Below are 16,770 nucleotides of genomic sequence, written 5' to 3'. Positions count from 1 at the left end.
TTCTATCATTTGGACCTGCCACTCATTTATCGTAGGTGTTTTGTCACTTTTCCATTTTCTTGCAATTAAGATCCTGGCTGCTACTATTGTATACATAAAAAGTGGTCTAGTTTCTTTTTTGATTTCTGGTGAGATTATTCCCAGGAGGAAGGTTTCAGGTTTTTTCTTTAATGAAAAGTTAAATAGTTTTTAAAATTCATTACAGATGTTATTCCAAAATTCTTTAATGGCTGTGCATTCCCACCACATGTGCATATATGACCCTGTACCATCTTTACACCTCCAGCAAATTGGTGATCTATTTTTATACATCTTTTCGAGTTTTTCTGGAGTGTGGTGGTGGCAGGGAGTTCCATAGCCCTTCCTGTTCTCAGTCCTGAATCTTCCCACATCCCTAGTGCCAGGCATAATATCCTCTTTTGGTGTCTGTAGCTTATTGGATCGCTCACCAGGCGGTGAAGATTGTCTTTGACAGCCTGGACAACCTCAGAACAGCTCCGCACGACATCAGCTACGTCAAGCAAGCCATGTTTGACTACTTCCAGGTAAACTGCCCATCTGGTGGTCCACCCCCGCCCCACCCCAGATTGTGCTTTTTTTTGACTCATGGCGAGACTTGGGGGCGCGGGAGGCTGGTCACTGGCTCTGATATCATGGGAGAGAGATCTCGGGTTGTCCGCAAGGGACAAAATACAGACACAGCCCACTGAAACCAGAATCGGACTGCATTTTCCAGAAACTGGGATTCTGGAGCATTTACTGTCTCCATCTGCGGAGGCAGAGCAGAGCCACCATAGCTCAGATGTTCAAGAGACTTGTTTGTGCTCTGAGACCTTTTCTATATTTCTCGGTAGGTCATAAACAGGAGACCTTCCTTCTCCGATGGTGCCCCCTTTCTGGCTCTGCTTCCCCTTTTATCCCCATCTGCCAGCCTGGCACCCTGCCGCCGTTTTGTGCCACAATTCCCAGCCGACATGGTTGTGCCCTGCTGGAGCTGATAGCGCATAACAGCTGGAGGGCACTGACTTGGCAAAGGCTGCCTTAAATGTTCTTTGTGGCTGCTGGAACCAGAGAGGAACTTGCTCTGGAATAGTCAAACGTAGGTTCACTATCTCCTCTATGGAGCACCCTTAACTGATGCTTTTCCCAGGCTGCAAAGGTAGGCTTGGATGCAAGGTGGGGGAATATTTTTTTGGGGAAATCATCTCCAGTGCCAGAGGACTTCTATGCTTAAGAAGCAGAATTTCAGTAGCAGAATAAATCATGGTGTAATAAACGGAAATCTGCCCTTATTCCCTTACGGGGGACACAAGAGCCATTACAGAGTCCTTTGTAGGTTCTCCATCGTTCAGAGAAAATAACAGAGGCCAACCAGAGAATATTGAGAAGCAAAGCAGCTTGTAAGCCTGATCTTTATTAAAGCTGTTGCAACAGGGTTCTCCCCTCACAGGAGGAGGACCCCGAACCTAGGTGTGCCTGCCCATATATAGACATTTTAAATTCTCTCCCTGGAGTCCAAGACCACCCCCCAGAAACATCATACATACATCACAGAAAAGGCGGTCTACAACAGAAATCTGAGTGCGTTGTTTACCTCCTGCCTGGCAGGTTACCGGTTAATGCTTCCTTGATTGGATACCCTGGGGAGCCTGGCCAGTCTTTTGTAATGATAAATACTTAGTTCCTGAGCCAGATCACAGGCTCACCCTATTCATACACAGACATACCCTTAAGACAGGATTTGTGTAGGAAAAGTCAATGGGGAAGCTTTTCCATTTTCCTTGACCTTGCAGATAAATCATTTGGTCAGTTTGGGAGTCAAAATGGTTTCAGGGCTGTTTTCCTGTGCTGCTTCAGACATGTGGTTTATATATTTATGTATGTGTTTGCTTGGTACATTTATGAACATTTATTATATATATAAGACCTTAAATTTGCGACTGGGCAAAAATGCAATGGTCTCTTTAACTGTTCAAAATTCAGATTTATTTTTCTTTGTAAGTGCAGAGAGTACATGCCCTGCGTATGTCCTCCATCTTCCTCGCTTGGGGCTGGGTCCGGCCGTTTAATGATTAGCCTGTTTGCTGCCTTTTAAGCACCTGCCAAAGTCCACCTGGCGTGAAAGGAGCCTCTGCCATGTGCTTCCTTCTGCGTTTCCCATTTCCTGAAGTTCGCTGCTTTTGGCCTCGGAAGGGGAGGGGCCACAGCTGCTCCTGTTTTGCACATGACATCAGGACTGGGCGATATCTGTTTTTCAACACTGTGGTGCATCTCCAGCCAGCCGCTGCGATAGGGCGATATATCACGATGTCTGGGCTGTGCAGGGAGGGAGGGACCAGGAGGAAGGGGTGAGGAGGATTCCAGCTTGCTCAGGCAAAGGCAGGCAAACACCTTCTCTGGCTCCCTCTGCCAAGGGCAGAGCTACGTGAATCGATCTTAAAAGCACCACAGTTCTTTTAATAATCTTTTCCTTTCGGATTTGTACTAGATGTCACCTCTTATTTGCTGGTGCTTCTCTAACATTCACCAGGGTTGCAGTCAGCGTGGATAAAAATCAATGGTTTTTTTATTTTTAAAAATTTAAATTGGATTTTTAAAATAAAATGCTTTTGGAGGAAAAATCTTTCTAACGATAGTTTTCTATTTAAGTTACATTATAGTCCAATGGCTATTCATCAGGAAATAAGGATTTGTTTTAAGTTTTTTTCATTTGTGGTAAAACTCAGACTAACCACATCAGTTACCAAACATGGATACATATACTATACTGCTGTTGTTTTAGTTAAATAAATAGTTTAAATTGTTCTTAAGAAAATGATTATTTTTCTCCTTCCAATAAAGTACAGCAGAAAAGTTGTCCAAATATCAACAGTTAACTTATTAAACCTCACAATAATTTCAAATATCAACAGTTAACTTATTAAACCTCACAATAATTTCATAATTATCTGTCTATGTATTTCTAATAGTACAGTGGTACTTCTAGATATGAATGGGATCTGTTCCGGAGCCCCGTTCGCATCTAGAGGTAAACGTATCTAGCGACGGCACGTCTGCGCATGTGCGTGACATCATTTTGAGCGTCTGCGTATGCGCAAGCGGCGAAACCCGGAAGTAACACGCTCTGTTACTTCCGGGTTGCCACAGAGTGCAACTCGAATACGCTCAACTCGAAGTGTATTCAACCCGAGGGATGATGGTATAACCAAATCGGTAATTTTTGATAAAACTGTAAAAACTACTCTGAAAATTTATTATTCCAAAAATGAAACCTTCATTTGGTTGTAAATATTAAGATTATACCAGCAAGAATGAGTCTTTCTGTAAAAAAAATGATTTGAATCAAGTCTTACTGACTGGTGATTTAAATAGTGATTCAAATTCACCTTGGTTGCCATCTTAGCCAAAGATGCGTTAAGCGGGGAAGATTCAGATCAGTATTGGTGCATAGCTTATATGAGGATCCTTCTGAGTCAGAGATCAGGGCAGAAATCATAGAGGACTTGCATGCATCTGAACTTGTTTTCTCCTGTTCCCGCAGGTGACGGACAGGATGGGGCTCCTGACTCACCTCTACAGAACCTTTGAGAAGTCCAAGTTTGCAGGGTTTTGCCAGAAGCTGGCTGAAGGTATCTGGGGAGGACGCCAGGTGGGGGCGTCCTTGCTTCTGAACTTCCCACCACCATCATCATCATTTTTTATTTGTATGCCGCCTTTCCCCAGTTATAAAAACAATGCTCAAGGCGGCTTCCAGCACATCAAGATTTGCATAATTACAAAGGTCATAAACAATGAATAAACCACATTTAATAAAGATACACAACCAAATGTGAAACAATTTCCACATAAATCAAAATCTAAAACTAAGAATACAGCATTAATATCACAGTTTAAAATGACATAGGTAAAAAATAACAGCAATTTAAACAAAAAACAAAACCAAAACCAAACGGAACCCTCTCTGCCCAGAGACCTCGGTGGCGTTCAGAGTTATTATTATTATTTACTGAGTTTATATACCGCCCTAGGGACGAGGGTGGTGCTATGGGTTAAACCACAGAGCCTAGGACGTGCCGATCAGAAGGTCGGCGGTTCGAATCCCCGCGTCAGGGTGAGTTCCCGTTTCTTGGTCCCTGCTCCTGCCAACCTAGCAGTTCGAAAGCACGTTAAAGTGCAAGTAGATAAATAGGTACCGCTCTGGCGGGAAGGTAAACGGTGTTTCCGTGTGCTGCTCTGGTTTGCCAGAAGCGGCTTAGTCATGCTGGCCACATGACCCAGAAGATGTACGCCGGCTCCCTCGGCCAAGAAAGCGAGATGAGCGCCGCAACCCCAGAGTCGGTCACGACTGGACCTAACGGTCAGGGGTCCCTTTACCTTTCAGGTAATCTCTAAGGGAGTATATTGTATTCAATTATGGGGTATCAGAGTTTTTAGGGGGTTAACCAGGCTGGGATAGCAGGCTTGTTGGTTTTTGAATGTCTTATGTAGAATTTTCAATTTCGTTGTTGTGTATGGGACAATGACAATATTGTATCGTAAGGTGGCCACTGCAGCAGTTACATTCAAAGGCTTCACTTATTGGTTCCGCAGGCAACAGGGAGAGCCATGGTCCTGTGGTCCTGTTGTGCTGGCAGAACATAAGAAGACCCTTGTGAGATTAGACGCAGGGCCCCTCTGGTCTGGTGTCTTGTTCTCCCTGTGGCCAAATGGATGCGTCTATCGGGAAACCCGCGCGCAGGATCCTAGCCCCACAGCAAGTCTCCCCCCCCCCCCGCTCTTTCCAGCAACTAGCATTCAGGAACGTCGCGGCCTCCGACCGTGGCAGAGCCATCTTGGCTCGCAGCCATCCCTAGCCCTTTCCTCGGTGCATTTGCCTCATCCTCTTTCAAAGCCTTCTAGGTTGGTTGCCACCTGTGCCTCCTGTGGCAGGGAGTTCCACATTTTAACTATGCGCTGTGAGAAGTGTCAGGTGGATGATGGGAGCTGCAGTCCAAATTGGCCAGAGGGCAACAGGTTGGGGAAAGCCGGGCCTCATTGTTTTTGCGCACTGCTGCAGAATTTATGCTTAGGGCCCTCGTATTTACGGGACCGCCTCTCCTGGTCTGCCCCGCAGAGGACCTTAAGGTCCATGAATAACCATAGTTTAGAGGTCCCGGGCCCTGAAGACCCAAGATTTGCCCACACTGGAGGACTGGCAGACGCAATTGATGAACTACATGGAACTGGCCGAGATGACTGCAAGGATCCGAGACTTGGGAGAAGAGGCAATGGAGGAGGAGTGGAAAAAATTTAAAGACTATTTGCAGAAGTATTATAAGTTGTATGAAACATAAGACGTCGTATGATTTGGAACGTTAGCCCCAGCAATGAAATTTAATTATTTATGAAACTGATAACACTCATGAAAGAATCAGAGTTTAAACGGGTAAAAAGGATATTATGCTATATTTTTAGAGTAATTGGAGAATAAGAGATTTAAACTTAAATTGCAACTGAAAATATAAAGAAACACACGAAATAAGGGTATAATTTGCTGACAATTTTATTTCAAGAATGCATTTATGTGGGAGATGTGGGGAAGTCCAATGGAAATTTGAAATAAGTTGTCGAAATGGTTGAGATTTTCTGTTCTCTTTTCCTTTTTTTTTCTTTTGTTTTGCCTTTCTTTTTGTCTTCTTTGTAATTTGGAAAAAATGTAATAAAAATTATTATAAAAAAAAAAATAGAGGTCCCGGGCCCTAAGGAAGTCAGACTATCCTCCACCAGGGCCAGGGCCTTCTCAGTGATGGCCCTCACCTGGTGGAATGCTTTGCCTCATGAGACCAGGGCCCTGCAGGATTTAACCTCCTTCGGTCAGGCCTGTAAGACAGAGCTATTCCACCTGGCCTTTAATTTGAATTCAGCCTGATCTTCTGTTTCCCTTCTCTTCCCTCCCCCTCCCCTTTTATGAAGATTACCTGCTCTGAGACCCCACAGCTAATTCTCCCCTGGTCTCCTCACTGGCCCAAGTAGGACCAATTCAGCCAGCCAGCCCTTATTAGATGAGTTTTCCCTAAATGATTTCTGAACTTTGAATTTTATTCAAAATAAAAAAAAAAACCTTCCAGTAGCACCTTAAAGACCAACTAAGTTAGTTCTTGGTATGAGCTCATACCAAGAACTAACTTAGTTGGTCTTTAAGGTGCTACTGGAAGGAATTTTTTTATTTTGACTATGGCAGACCAACACGGCTACCTATCTGTATTTGAATTTTATTGTTAGTCAAGATTTTATACTGCTTTTGCAATTAAGTGCTTTAAATTTGTTGTTAGCCACCCTGATCCCGGTTTTTGAACTGGGAAGGGTGGGGTATAAATAAAAAAATACTATTTTTATTATTTTTTATTATTATATGAAGGAAAAATTCTCATTGGTTTGGAAAGGAAATGGCATCCCGGATGCCGGAGACTCGTTTCTCAGCTTTCAGTCTGCCTGGAGCTTCTTGCAGATCTTCCTGTAGGATCTTGAAGATGCCTGAAATAACACTCATTTGACCCAAATGGTTCATGCTTTCAAAGAGGGCAGGCCGTTTTCAGGACCAACACCGTTCCTGCGACTGCAATTTGGCTCAGCTGCCTTTAATTCTGGATTTCAAATTGCTGCAAACCCGCCCTGTGACCTGCCGGCGAAGGGTTCATAACGACAACGATTAACTGCCGCAATACGTTTCCTTCTCTCCCAAATCATTTCCGTGCTTGAAACCAGCCAGCTACATTGATCAGCCCTTTCCCAAATTCCCAAGCCACGCTCGATTCAGAAAATATCAACTCTCCCCATGTCTGCGGACAAGGGTAGTTCCTCTTGGTTTGAAAAATCCTCCGTAAAACAATTAATGCAAGCAAAGCCGCTGCTGCTGCGTTTGGTGCTGTGACTTCCGCGGCATCGTTTTCAGATGCTGACCCTGGTTGCCCTTTGGCCAAAGGGAGCTGGCTGGGAGCTGCCAGTTAAATTTCCTGCTGCCCCAAAGGCATCGTGGGAACTTTTTAGCGGCGGCCCTCCGAATTCCCCGCTTGGGCCCATCAGGAGGGTTCAGAGCAAGCAACCCTGGGGCATGTTGAGGGGTTCACAGCTGCCCTAAGAAGCCGCCAGGCCTGCCCTGAGTTGGGAAAGACCCAGTGGTCATCTAGACCAGGGGTCGGTAAACTACGGCCCGCAGGGGCTGTTAAAGCAGCTCCCGGCCCTTGCTGCCCACTCGGTCAGCCCCCGTGTGGAGCTAAACCGACCCGCCGGCGGATGTTTGCTGACTCCTATCTAGACCAGGGGTCAGCAAACTTTTTCTTTTTTTTTTTTTATAAAATTTTTATTAGTTTTACAAAAGTTTTTATAACAAACAAACATAAAAGAAAAACAAACAAACAAACAAATATAATTTCAAAATATCCTTTCATAGACTTCTTTCCTCGGACTTCCCCATACCTCCCCTTTCTGCATCCTCATGTCCAAATTTTATAGCAACTTATAAATGTTCTTTCCCATCCTAATTCATCATAGTCCTTTCTTAATCTGATCTTATATTACTGCAACCCTTTCTCTCTGTAAAATCTCGACATTCTAAGCTTCATCAAGTTTATAATAGTTCTTAAGATAAATCTTGAATTTCTTCCAGTCTTCTTCCGCAGTCTCCTTTCCCTGGTCACGAATTCTGCTCGTCATTTCCGCCAATGTCATATAGTCAATCACTTTCATCTGCCATTCTTCCAAGGTGGGTAAATCTTGTGTCTTCCAATACTTTGCGATCAGTATTCTTGCTGCTGTTGTTGCATACATGAAAAAAGTTCTGTCCTTTTTTGGCACCAATTGGCCGACAATGCCCAAGAGAAAGGCCTCTGGTTTCTTAAGGAAGGTATATTTAAATACCTTTTTCATTTCATTATATATCATCTCCCAGAAAGCCTTAATCTTCGGGCATGTCCACCAAAGATGATAAAAAGTACCTTCAGTTTCCTTACATTTCCAACATTTGTTATCAGGCAAATGGTAAATTTTTGCTAGCTTAACTGGGGTCATGTACCACCTATAGACCATTTTCATAACATTTTCCTTCAAAGCACTACATGCCGTAAATTTAATACCAGTGTTCCACAACCTTTCCCAGTCAGCAGACATAATATTATGACCAACGTCCCGTGCCCACTTAATCATAACTGATCTAACTGTTTCATCCTGTGTATTCCATTTCAACAGCAAGTTATACATTCTTGACAAGTTCTTAGTATTGGGTTCTAACAGTTCTGTCTCAAGTTTTGATTTTTCCACCTGGAAGCCAATTTTCCTGTCTTGTTTGAAAACCTCCATTATTTGATAGTAGTGGAGCCAATCTTGTACTTTGGGTTTTAGTTTTTCATGGCTCTTTAATTTCAGTTTCTCTCCATCCTGTTCTAAGATCTCACAATACTTTGGCCATCCGTCCTCCATATTAACTTTCTTGTGGGCCTTAGCCTCTAAGGGTGACAACCATCTAGGGGTTTTGTTTTCCAACAGATCTTTATATCTCATCCAAACATTGAACAACGCTTTCCTTACAATATGATTTTTAAAGGCACTATGCACTTTGATTTTGTCATACCATAGATATGCATGCCAGCCAAATGCATTATTGAAACCTTCTAAGTCCAAGATATCTGTATTCTCGAGGAGCATCCACTCTTTCAGCCAGCAGAATGCTGCTGCTTCATAGTACAATTTTAAGTCCGGCAGGGCAAATCCCCCTCTTTCTTTTGCATCTGTTAATATTTTATATTTTATTCTGGGCTTTTTGCCCTGCCAGACAAATTTCGCAATATCTTTCTGCCACCTCTTGAAACAGTCCATCTTGTCAATAATCTGCAAAGTTTGAAATAAAAACAACATTCTAGGCAATACATTCATCTTAATCACTGCAATTCGGCCTAACATTGACAATCTCAAATTTGACCATATTTCTAGATCTTTTTTAATTTCTGACCAGCATTTTTCATAATTATCCTTATACAGATTCAAATTTTTAGATGTTAAATTAACCCCTAGATATTTCACCTTCTTAACCACCGTCAGACCTGTCTCTTCTTGAAACTTATTCTTTTCCATATCTGTTAGGTTTTTCCCTAAGACTTTAGTTTTTTGTTTATTCAATTTAAATCCGGCTACCTGCCCAAATTGTTGGATTATTTCCAACACTCTTTTTGTACTAGTGTTTGGCTCCTGCAAAGTCAATACAAGGTCATCTGCGAACGCTCTTAACTTATAGTGTTTAGTTCCGACCTGTACACCTTTAACTTGCTGGTCATCTCTAATCATGTTCAGCAACACCTCCAGGACCGAAATAAAAAGCAATGGGGAAATTGGGCACCCCTGTCGTGTTCCTTTTTCTATCTTAAGTTCCTCCGTTATTACATTGTTTACAATTAGCTTAGCTTTTTGTTCAGAATATATTGCACCCATACCATTCTCAAATCCTTGTCCTACCCCCATCCCATGAAGATTCTTTTTCATAAAACTCCACGAAATATTGTCAAAGGCTTTCTCCGCATCCACAAATATCAAAACTGCTTTAGTATTTATATTCACCTCTAACTTTTCCAAAATGTCTATTATGTTCCTAACATTGTCTGAGAGGTGTCTTTTTGGGAGAAAGCCTGCTTGGTCTCTGTGAATCTTCTCCATCAATACTCTTTTAAATCTTTTTGCTAAAATGTCTGCAAAAATTTTGTAATCCACATTCAATAATGAAATTGGGCGGTAGTTCTTCAATTGAGTCTTTTCAGTCTCTGTCTTTGGTATGAGTGAGATATATGCTTCTTTCCACGATTCGGGTGCCTTTTTTCCCTCTAAGATCTCGTTACAAACTTCCTTCAACGGTTGTATTAGCCATTCCTTTAAAGATTTGTAATATCTGGAAGTCAGTCCATCTGGCCCTGGAGATTTGCCCAATTGCATATCCTGAATGGCACCCTCTATCTCTTGTTCTGTTATTCTCTGTCAGCAAACTTTTTCAACAGGGGGCCAGTCCACTGTCACTCAGACCTTGTGGGGGGGCCGGACTATTTTTTTTTTTTTGGGGGGGGGAATGAACAAATTCCTATGCCCCACAAATAACCCAGAGATGCATTTTAAATAAAAGGACACATTCTACTCATGTAAAAACAAGCTGATTCCCGGACCATCCGCGGGCCGGATTGAGAAGGCGATTGGGCCGGATCCGGCCTCTGGGCCTTAATTTGCCTACCCATGATCTAGACCAACCCCTGCAGTGCAGCTCCAGGGCTGCTTTCCTTAATCTTCCGTACTGATAAGGTTATTCTTTTAGTTGCTTTGTAAGCCACGTTTCTAAACAAGGACAAAATCTTTCTCCACGCAGGAGCCAAGGCTGGGGACCCCCTTTGCTGCTACGTTTTCAGCAAGGCTGGAGAAGTGTTGGCCCAGCACATCGTAGCTGTGCTGCCAAAAGTTGATCAGGTAAGCTGTGAAAGGAAGGGGTGGTGGGCAGAGGTCAGAGCAGAGGAGTCGGGGGCTGGATCTCCCCAGGACACCGTCACTAAGAGGCTGGCCGGCTGGTCCAGAGAACACTTTGGTCCGTGCAGCTAGAAGCCGCTCGGTGGGCTGCAATCTTGCAGCCCTGGTGTGCTCTGAAAAGCAGTTATAATATGAAAACTTCCATAATTATTATTATTTAATTATTCTTATTAGTAGTAACAGTACTCCAGCCACAACTGGGTTGGCCCAGCCACTCTGAGCTACTTCTAATATGGTAACAGTGGGGCAACATTCTCCCCCCACCCCCCCAAAAAAATACCTTTGGAGGTAATGCTGCCCCAGCTAGGTTGGTAAAGATGACCACTGCCTGTTGGGTTGGGGTGCCACACTTCTCTGGGGGTGGGGTCCAAGCAGGCTTCATGCCTTGTGGCTTATTTCAAGATTCCATTTCTGTCCTGACCAAGGGGATAGAATCATACAATTGTACGGTTGCAGGAATCTCAGGTTAACCGGCATGCACACCTAAAGGTGCCAGTGTGGTTATTTGTACAGATGCCTTTGTCTTATCTCGCCTGGAAACCTGAAACCGTAGAGGGAATTGTAGAATTGGAAGGGACCCCTGAAGGTCATCCAGTCCAACCCCCTGCTATGCAGAGTCAGGGGTGCTTCTCTCTGGGTTTCCAGATGGCGCCTGCCACACATTCCCAGAGGCACCTTACTCTGCTGGCATGCTGCGCAGCCACTTTGCGGAAGGTTTGGGCAGTCCCAGGATGGGAGCCTTCCTGGGAAAGGCCCTGCGTGCAGGAAAGGGGCGTGTGTGGGATGTGAAACACATGAGCAGTCAAGTACAACATTCCCAAGAGTGAACATGTTTACACATGGGGAGGAATGTTTGTCCAGCCAGCAGGTAAACTTCTTGTTTCCTTCTGGGCTGGGACAGACTTCCTCTGCATGTGACTAGAGGTGGGTGTGGCCTCACCTGTGCAGGTAACGACAAAAGCACAAGGCAGGGCAGCCATCTCTCTCTTTGACTACATGCATCAAAGAAGCAACATCTGTTTAGCCAAAGATGCCCTCTTGGCCTCCAGCCAAGAGAGGACAAAGGGACTGTCTTCTTATGAGATAGTTTCCAGGTGTATGTTACTTTTCGAAGATAAGTCTGCCTTCTGGGATCCGATTGTGAACAGAATGTGAGTAAACTCTCTTTATACTTTCATAGAAGACTGTGTTGTGTCTTAACATTTATGAGGGAATAAGGGGGAAATACCAGAACAGTTATTAGAGAGGCTTTAGCGAGCCTGAGCAAACGCATCCGCTGTGAGTTTAAAAGGGGGGAATGTTACTCTGCTAAATTGGGGAACTTGTTAACACAAGTTGTAAAAGGATATAATCAGACAAAATATCCTCTCCTGCATCCCTAAACAGGGGATAGGAAATAAATGTCAGAAATGACTCCTCTGAGGCTCTTTTGTGTCCTTTCTCTTCCCTGCCAGAGCCTCTTCCTAGGAGACTTGGGGCTGCCCATCGTGTGCGTCGGATTGGTGTGGAACAGCTGGGAAATGATGAAAGGAGGTGAGCGGCTGTCGGGGATGAAGGCAGACGAGAGTCGCGCACCTCTTTGGCAAGGCCGGGGATGTTTTGCTGCAAAGAGTGTTGTGGAATTGCAGAGTTGGGAGGGACCTGAGGGTCATCTAGTCCAACCTCCTGCAATATGGGAATCACAGCTCCTGTGCTGCCTCTCATTTGCCTGCGCGGAGTGCCCATCTGGGTACCGAATTAGTACCTGGTAGGGCCGGTGGCGCTGTGGTCTAAACCACAGAGCCTTGGGCTTGCTGATCAGAAGGTCAGCAGTTCGAATCCTTGCGACGGGATGAGCTCCCGTTGCTCAGTCCCTGCTCCTGCCAACCTAGCAGTTCAAAAGCACATCAAAGTGCAAGTAGATAAATAGGTACCGCTCCGGCGGGAAGGTAAATGGCGTTTCCGTGCGCTGCTCTGGTTCGCCAGAAGCGGCTAAGTCATGCTGGCCACATGACCCGAAAGCTGTACGCCGGCTCCCTCGGCCAATAAAACGAGATGAACACCACAACTCCAGAGTCATCCACGACTGGACCTAACGGTCAGGGGTCCCTTTACCTTTAGGGTCCTCCGAATGACCGTTCCTTGCCTCTTTTCCTCTCCCAGGCTTCATCCGCGTCCTTGACCAGGTGCACAGAGAGCAGCCCGGCAGTGCCTTCTCCAAGTTCAGCCTCCTGAAGCTGAAGCAGTCCTCGGCACTGGGAGGGGCTAGCCTGGGGGCCAAGCACATTGGCCAAGCCCTCCCCCTGGACTACGCAGCCAACGTGAATGTCTTCTACACACACTCCTTTGCCTAGAGGTGCAAGATGCTCCCCACCCCATGACCTGACCTGTCCTGCTCTTACTCGTTCTCTCTTTCTCTCCATGCCATGGACCCGTCTTTTAAATGTTCAAAGACTGCCTGTTCTGCTTTGGAAGGACGTTTTTGTAGGGGCATGTTTCGTAACGTTCATTAAAAAAAGCAAGGCCGCCAAGCCGCCGTGTTCTTGGTATGGTGGGCTGTGTGTCATCATTCAGCCTGTTTTGTCGGCAGCAAGCCCCTGGCTGCGTCAAGGAAGTTCACCTAGTGAGTTGCTGATGAAATTTCTCTCCTCCAAGCTGCCCGGAGAGATGGAGAGGGGCTCTTCCTTGCGGTTGGGATAGCAGACCCTACGACAGAGCTTTCCAAACTGGTCATGCTGGTGACACATCTCTTTAGACCTGCATCATTTCACGACACAGTAATTCAGTTTTACTAGCAAAAACCGGAGGTTAGACTGACCCCTTTCCAGCCCCAGGACAGCAAGGAGCATTTGTGTGACAAACCCACACACAGCAGCCGCAACACACTGATGTGTCGTAACACAGCGTTTGCTAAGCTCTGCCCTACTGATTTGGGCTTTGAAAAGGCTGGGGCAGGTTTCTATAGGAACAGGCTGAGAAACCACGTCCCAGCACCTCGTTTCAGGCTTCAGACCCAAGATTTGGCTTTCGTATTTGCAAAAGCCCAACTGCTCTCCTGCATAAAGATGCTGTCACTGTGGGACGGATAGTTCGTGAGCCAGTTTAGCCGTTTGCGGATGGTCAATAATTGTCACGTTTCAGGTCACGACTCTCTCCCGAAGGTGGTCACCAACCAATGGCCTTGAAGGAGCATTAGGTCCAGCTGTGAGGGCCTTCTGGCTGTTCCCTCATTTTGAGAAGTTACTGGGAACCAGGCAGAGGGCCTTGTCGGCAGCGGCGCCCGCCCTGTGGAACGCTCTCCCATCAAATGTCAAGGAAATAAAAAACTAGCTGGCTTTTAGAAGGCAGCCCTGTTTAGGGAAGCTTTTAATGTTTCCCTGTTTCCCCCTTATTCCAATGCCCATCATTCTCCACGTTCCTTGGAGCCTGGACTCCCTCTTTCATGAGATGGGACAAAGGAGAAACCAGCCTTTTCCGCCACCACGTTTTATCCATCGCCACCTACTCCCCTCTCCCATCGGGGAGCAGTAGGCTCCGTCAGGAAGCCCCTCTTCCGAAATTGGAAAGAACTCTGCATCACACCCAGCTCAAAACCAATTTATTTTAAGAATGCATTGTTTTAAAAATGGACAGAACATAATTGCAAAGACTTCCTCAGAAAGAAACCAGAGATTGCAAGGGGGGGGGGAGAAAAGAGCAAAGGGAGAGGGAATGGGGAAGAGTGGATATGGCCCCACACATCTGCTCTGTCCAATTATACTGCTGATTATTTAAATAAGCAAGCCTGAAACGTGGCTTTGAAGAAATCTGGATCATGGCGAACTTGCCCATCTCCTCTTTTTTAAAAAAGTCTCTAAGGCCAAGAGCAGAGCCAGCTGCCTCTGCCCCTCTCTACAAATGCCAAATGCAGGCAGGCTAGGGCAAATGGACAGGTGGCCACTGAAAGCCAGGCTGGCCTCTGCCCCTCAAAGAGTTTGGGCTGGAGAACTCTTTACTCTGCACATGCGCCAAGAAGTCAGGTAGCTGTGCACGACAAGCTGCTCCAAAGTGGATTGACACGTGATATGCCTTTGCAACTGGGAATCCATGGAAAGAATCTGGGGAAGGGATCCTGACGCGCACACAGCTCCGTGGCTAAGCTACTTTGTCACTTGCAACTGCAAGACCACAGGCTCCCGGCTGGATCCCTTCTGTCAGTCTCCCCCCCCCCAAAAAAAAGGTCAGACTTGGTGGGGGCACCCTATGCATTCAACAGGAACCAGATTTTAAACAGGAGAGGAGCAAGCTGGCCGCCCTCCTTGGCAGTGAAGGTCTCTGCCCCGCCATCTCCTGGCAGCTTGCTTTGGGGACCGGGTCCAGACTGGACGAACTGCAGCTGTCCCACGAGTCCATGGGAGGGGTGTTCTTCCCATGGCCCCCAAGAAAGCAAGAGGGCTAAGCAAAGGGGCCGAGCTGGCAATGCAAATGGAGAACTGCTGCCCCCTCCCTTTCTTTGCAGATGAAGCTAGGTGTGTTTATGCTGTAAAAATCCCCTCAGCAATTCCAAAATATTCCCTCACCATTTTTCCCTCCATGGGGGAGCCCTGGAAAAAGACAAAACTTGGATAAAAGGACCTCTGGCAGTAGGGGTGGGGTGAGATAGGGAAGTTTTCTCAGCTCTTGCCTAGCTCTCCTTTCCTGCTCTCCCAGGCAAGAGGCAGAGCATGGTCTTGCCATGGGTCTTTTGCTGAAGGTGGTGGCAGATACCGGACAGCCCAGAAGCCCAGAGGTTGGGGAGAAGCTCCTTCTGTGCAGCTGGAGGTGCCTGGATTTCTGCAAGCTGTTTAGGGCCTGTTTGGCTGGTGTGGCCCACCTGTTCTTTCTGGTCCGCAGACAAGCCCAACTGCAGCTCCCCAAACTTCTCAGCAGCTAGGATGTTGAGGGAACTGGGCCCAGTTGGAGAGAAGAGACAAACCTGCCAGGATCAGAAACCCCCTCTGCCAAAGGCTCCTGGGCAGGAGCGGCAATGAGCCCAAAGCCTCCCTTCCTCAGAGAGAGGTCCTTTGTTTGCATTGGATCAAACAGCTGCCAGGTGGAGAAAATGTACCCTGTCGTTCCTGATTATTTTAGTTGGGGGCCGAAGCAGGGAGGAGGAGGAGGAGGAGGAGGAGGAGGAGGATAGGAAAGCTGAGAGAGAAAAACAGTGATGCAGAAGACCAGGAAATGGTTCGTCGTGCCTCAACAACTCTGTGGACATCCTGGGACCCCCCTGTCTCCTCAGCGGGAGGCCACGTGCTTGCAAATGGAGCGGGATGAGGTTCAAGCCAACTCCCCCAAGCCCTCAGGCTCCCCTGCCTTCAAGACCCCCAGGGGTTTGGTGGTGGGAGAGGTCACTTTGCAGGCTGAGGCCCACCGAGCTGCAACCCCACCTGCCGGAATCACAACCGGCCTGAGCGAGAGAGGGCAAGAGGAAGGGAGGTGCTCCAAAGCTAGGCGGAAGAGGAGAAGCAGAAGCACCGGGCGGGCTGGCGGCAGATCTGGCCTGCCCAGCTTGAGAACTTCCACCAAGTAGAGACAGACGTCCGGGGGGGGGGGGGCCTTTCCCCGCCACGCAGCAGGGCCTGCAAAGTGTCCAAAGCATGCCCAGCGAAGGGGCTGCCCAGTGGGGAGGAGGAGGAGGAGGCGGATGGGCAGGCAGGAGACCCTGCTGGCGGTCAGGCTAGGCTGGCTGCTGTTAAACAGGAAAAGGTGAGGGGGGGGGGACAAGAAAAACCAAGGAGGTGCCCCGTCTGGATCTGTGCTGAGTCCCGTGGTGGGCATTCCTTCTCGTCAGTTCGTCTCAAAGTGTCCCGACGCAGCAAGAAAAAAGAGGGATGAAGTAGCGTAAAGAGTCCCACCGATTCGCCCACCAGGAGTCTATTTGCCCCACCGCTGCTTGCGGGTCCCGCTGCCCCACCCCCCACCCCCATCCAGGGCAAAAAGAAATTGTCTTTGCAAGAAGGTTCAGTACTTCACTCCGGGGACAAACTCCTTGGCGTCGGGGTTTAAGGTGCTTTTGCTCTGAAAGGGAGAAGGGGGGAAAGAGAGGTCAGCTAGTTGCAGGCAGGAAAGAACACCCCCCCCCCAGGTTGCTCCTCGGCTTTTAACTGGCTTTCCCTCCTCTCACCCACCTGTCCTTCCGTTCTGGGATACAAATGGCCCATTTCCCTCCATTCCCCTCTCCTGAGAGCCCACTCTCTTCCTGCCCACATCAAACGATCCATAACTTAAAAGTTTAGATCA

The 16,770-nt window shown here is 46.9% G+C and overlaps 2 protein-coding genes and 1 long non-coding RNA gene across 3 annotated transcripts in view; 1 reads left to right on the top strand and 2 right to left on the bottom strand.

Annotated features, from left to right (window-relative positions):
- NAGK (N-acetylglucosamine kinase) overlaps positions 1 to 13,031 on the top strand; it is a 28,268-nt gene extending 15,237 nt beyond the window's left edge. The window contains exons 6-10 of the mRNA XM_082236616.1: positions 433 to 545; positions 3,542 to 3,629; positions 10,376 to 10,473; positions 11,985 to 12,063; positions 12,673 to 13,031. Of these exons, the coding sequence (XP_082092742.1) occupies positions 433 to 545; positions 3,542 to 3,629; positions 10,376 to 10,473; positions 11,985 to 12,063; positions 12,673 to 12,863 (569 nt within the window). The 3' untranslated portion in view covers positions 12,864 to 13,031. The remainder of the gene's footprint in view (positions 1 to 432; positions 546 to 3,541; positions 3,630 to 10,375; positions 10,474 to 11,984; positions 12,064 to 12,672) is intronic.
- Positions 2,117 to 3,532, bottom strand: LOC309540203. Its single transcript, XR_014223128.1, has 3 exons — positions 2,927 to 3,532; positions 2,764 to 2,886; positions 2,117 to 2,164 (listed from the first exon to the last, which is right to left on the bottom strand). It is a non-coding gene; the product is annotated as an uncharacterized lncRNA (long non-coding RNA).
- A 1,059-nt stretch (positions 13,032 to 14,090) lies between the features above and the next one.
- The window catches only part of PAIP2B (poly(A) binding protein interacting protein 2B), a 38,090-nt gene continuing 35,410 nt past the window's right edge, over positions 14,091 to 16,770 (bottom strand). The window contains exon 4 of the mRNA XM_082236806.1: positions 14,091 to 16,548. Within this exon, the coding sequence (XP_082092932.1) occupies positions 16,492 to 16,548 (57 nt within the window). The 3' untranslated portion in view covers positions 14,091 to 16,491. The remainder of the gene's footprint in view (positions 16,549 to 16,770) is intronic.

This window comes from Podarcis vaucheri (genome assembly GCF_965113315.1).
Source record: "Podarcis vaucheri genome assembly, chromosome: 9".
NCBI classification, from domain to species: domain Eukaryota; kingdom Metazoa; phylum Chordata; class Lepidosauria; order Squamata; family Lacertidae; genus Podarcis; species Podarcis vaucheri.
The sequence above is the reverse complement of the archived record's forward strand: the minus strand, read 5'-3'. Positions and strand labels throughout refer to the sequence as shown.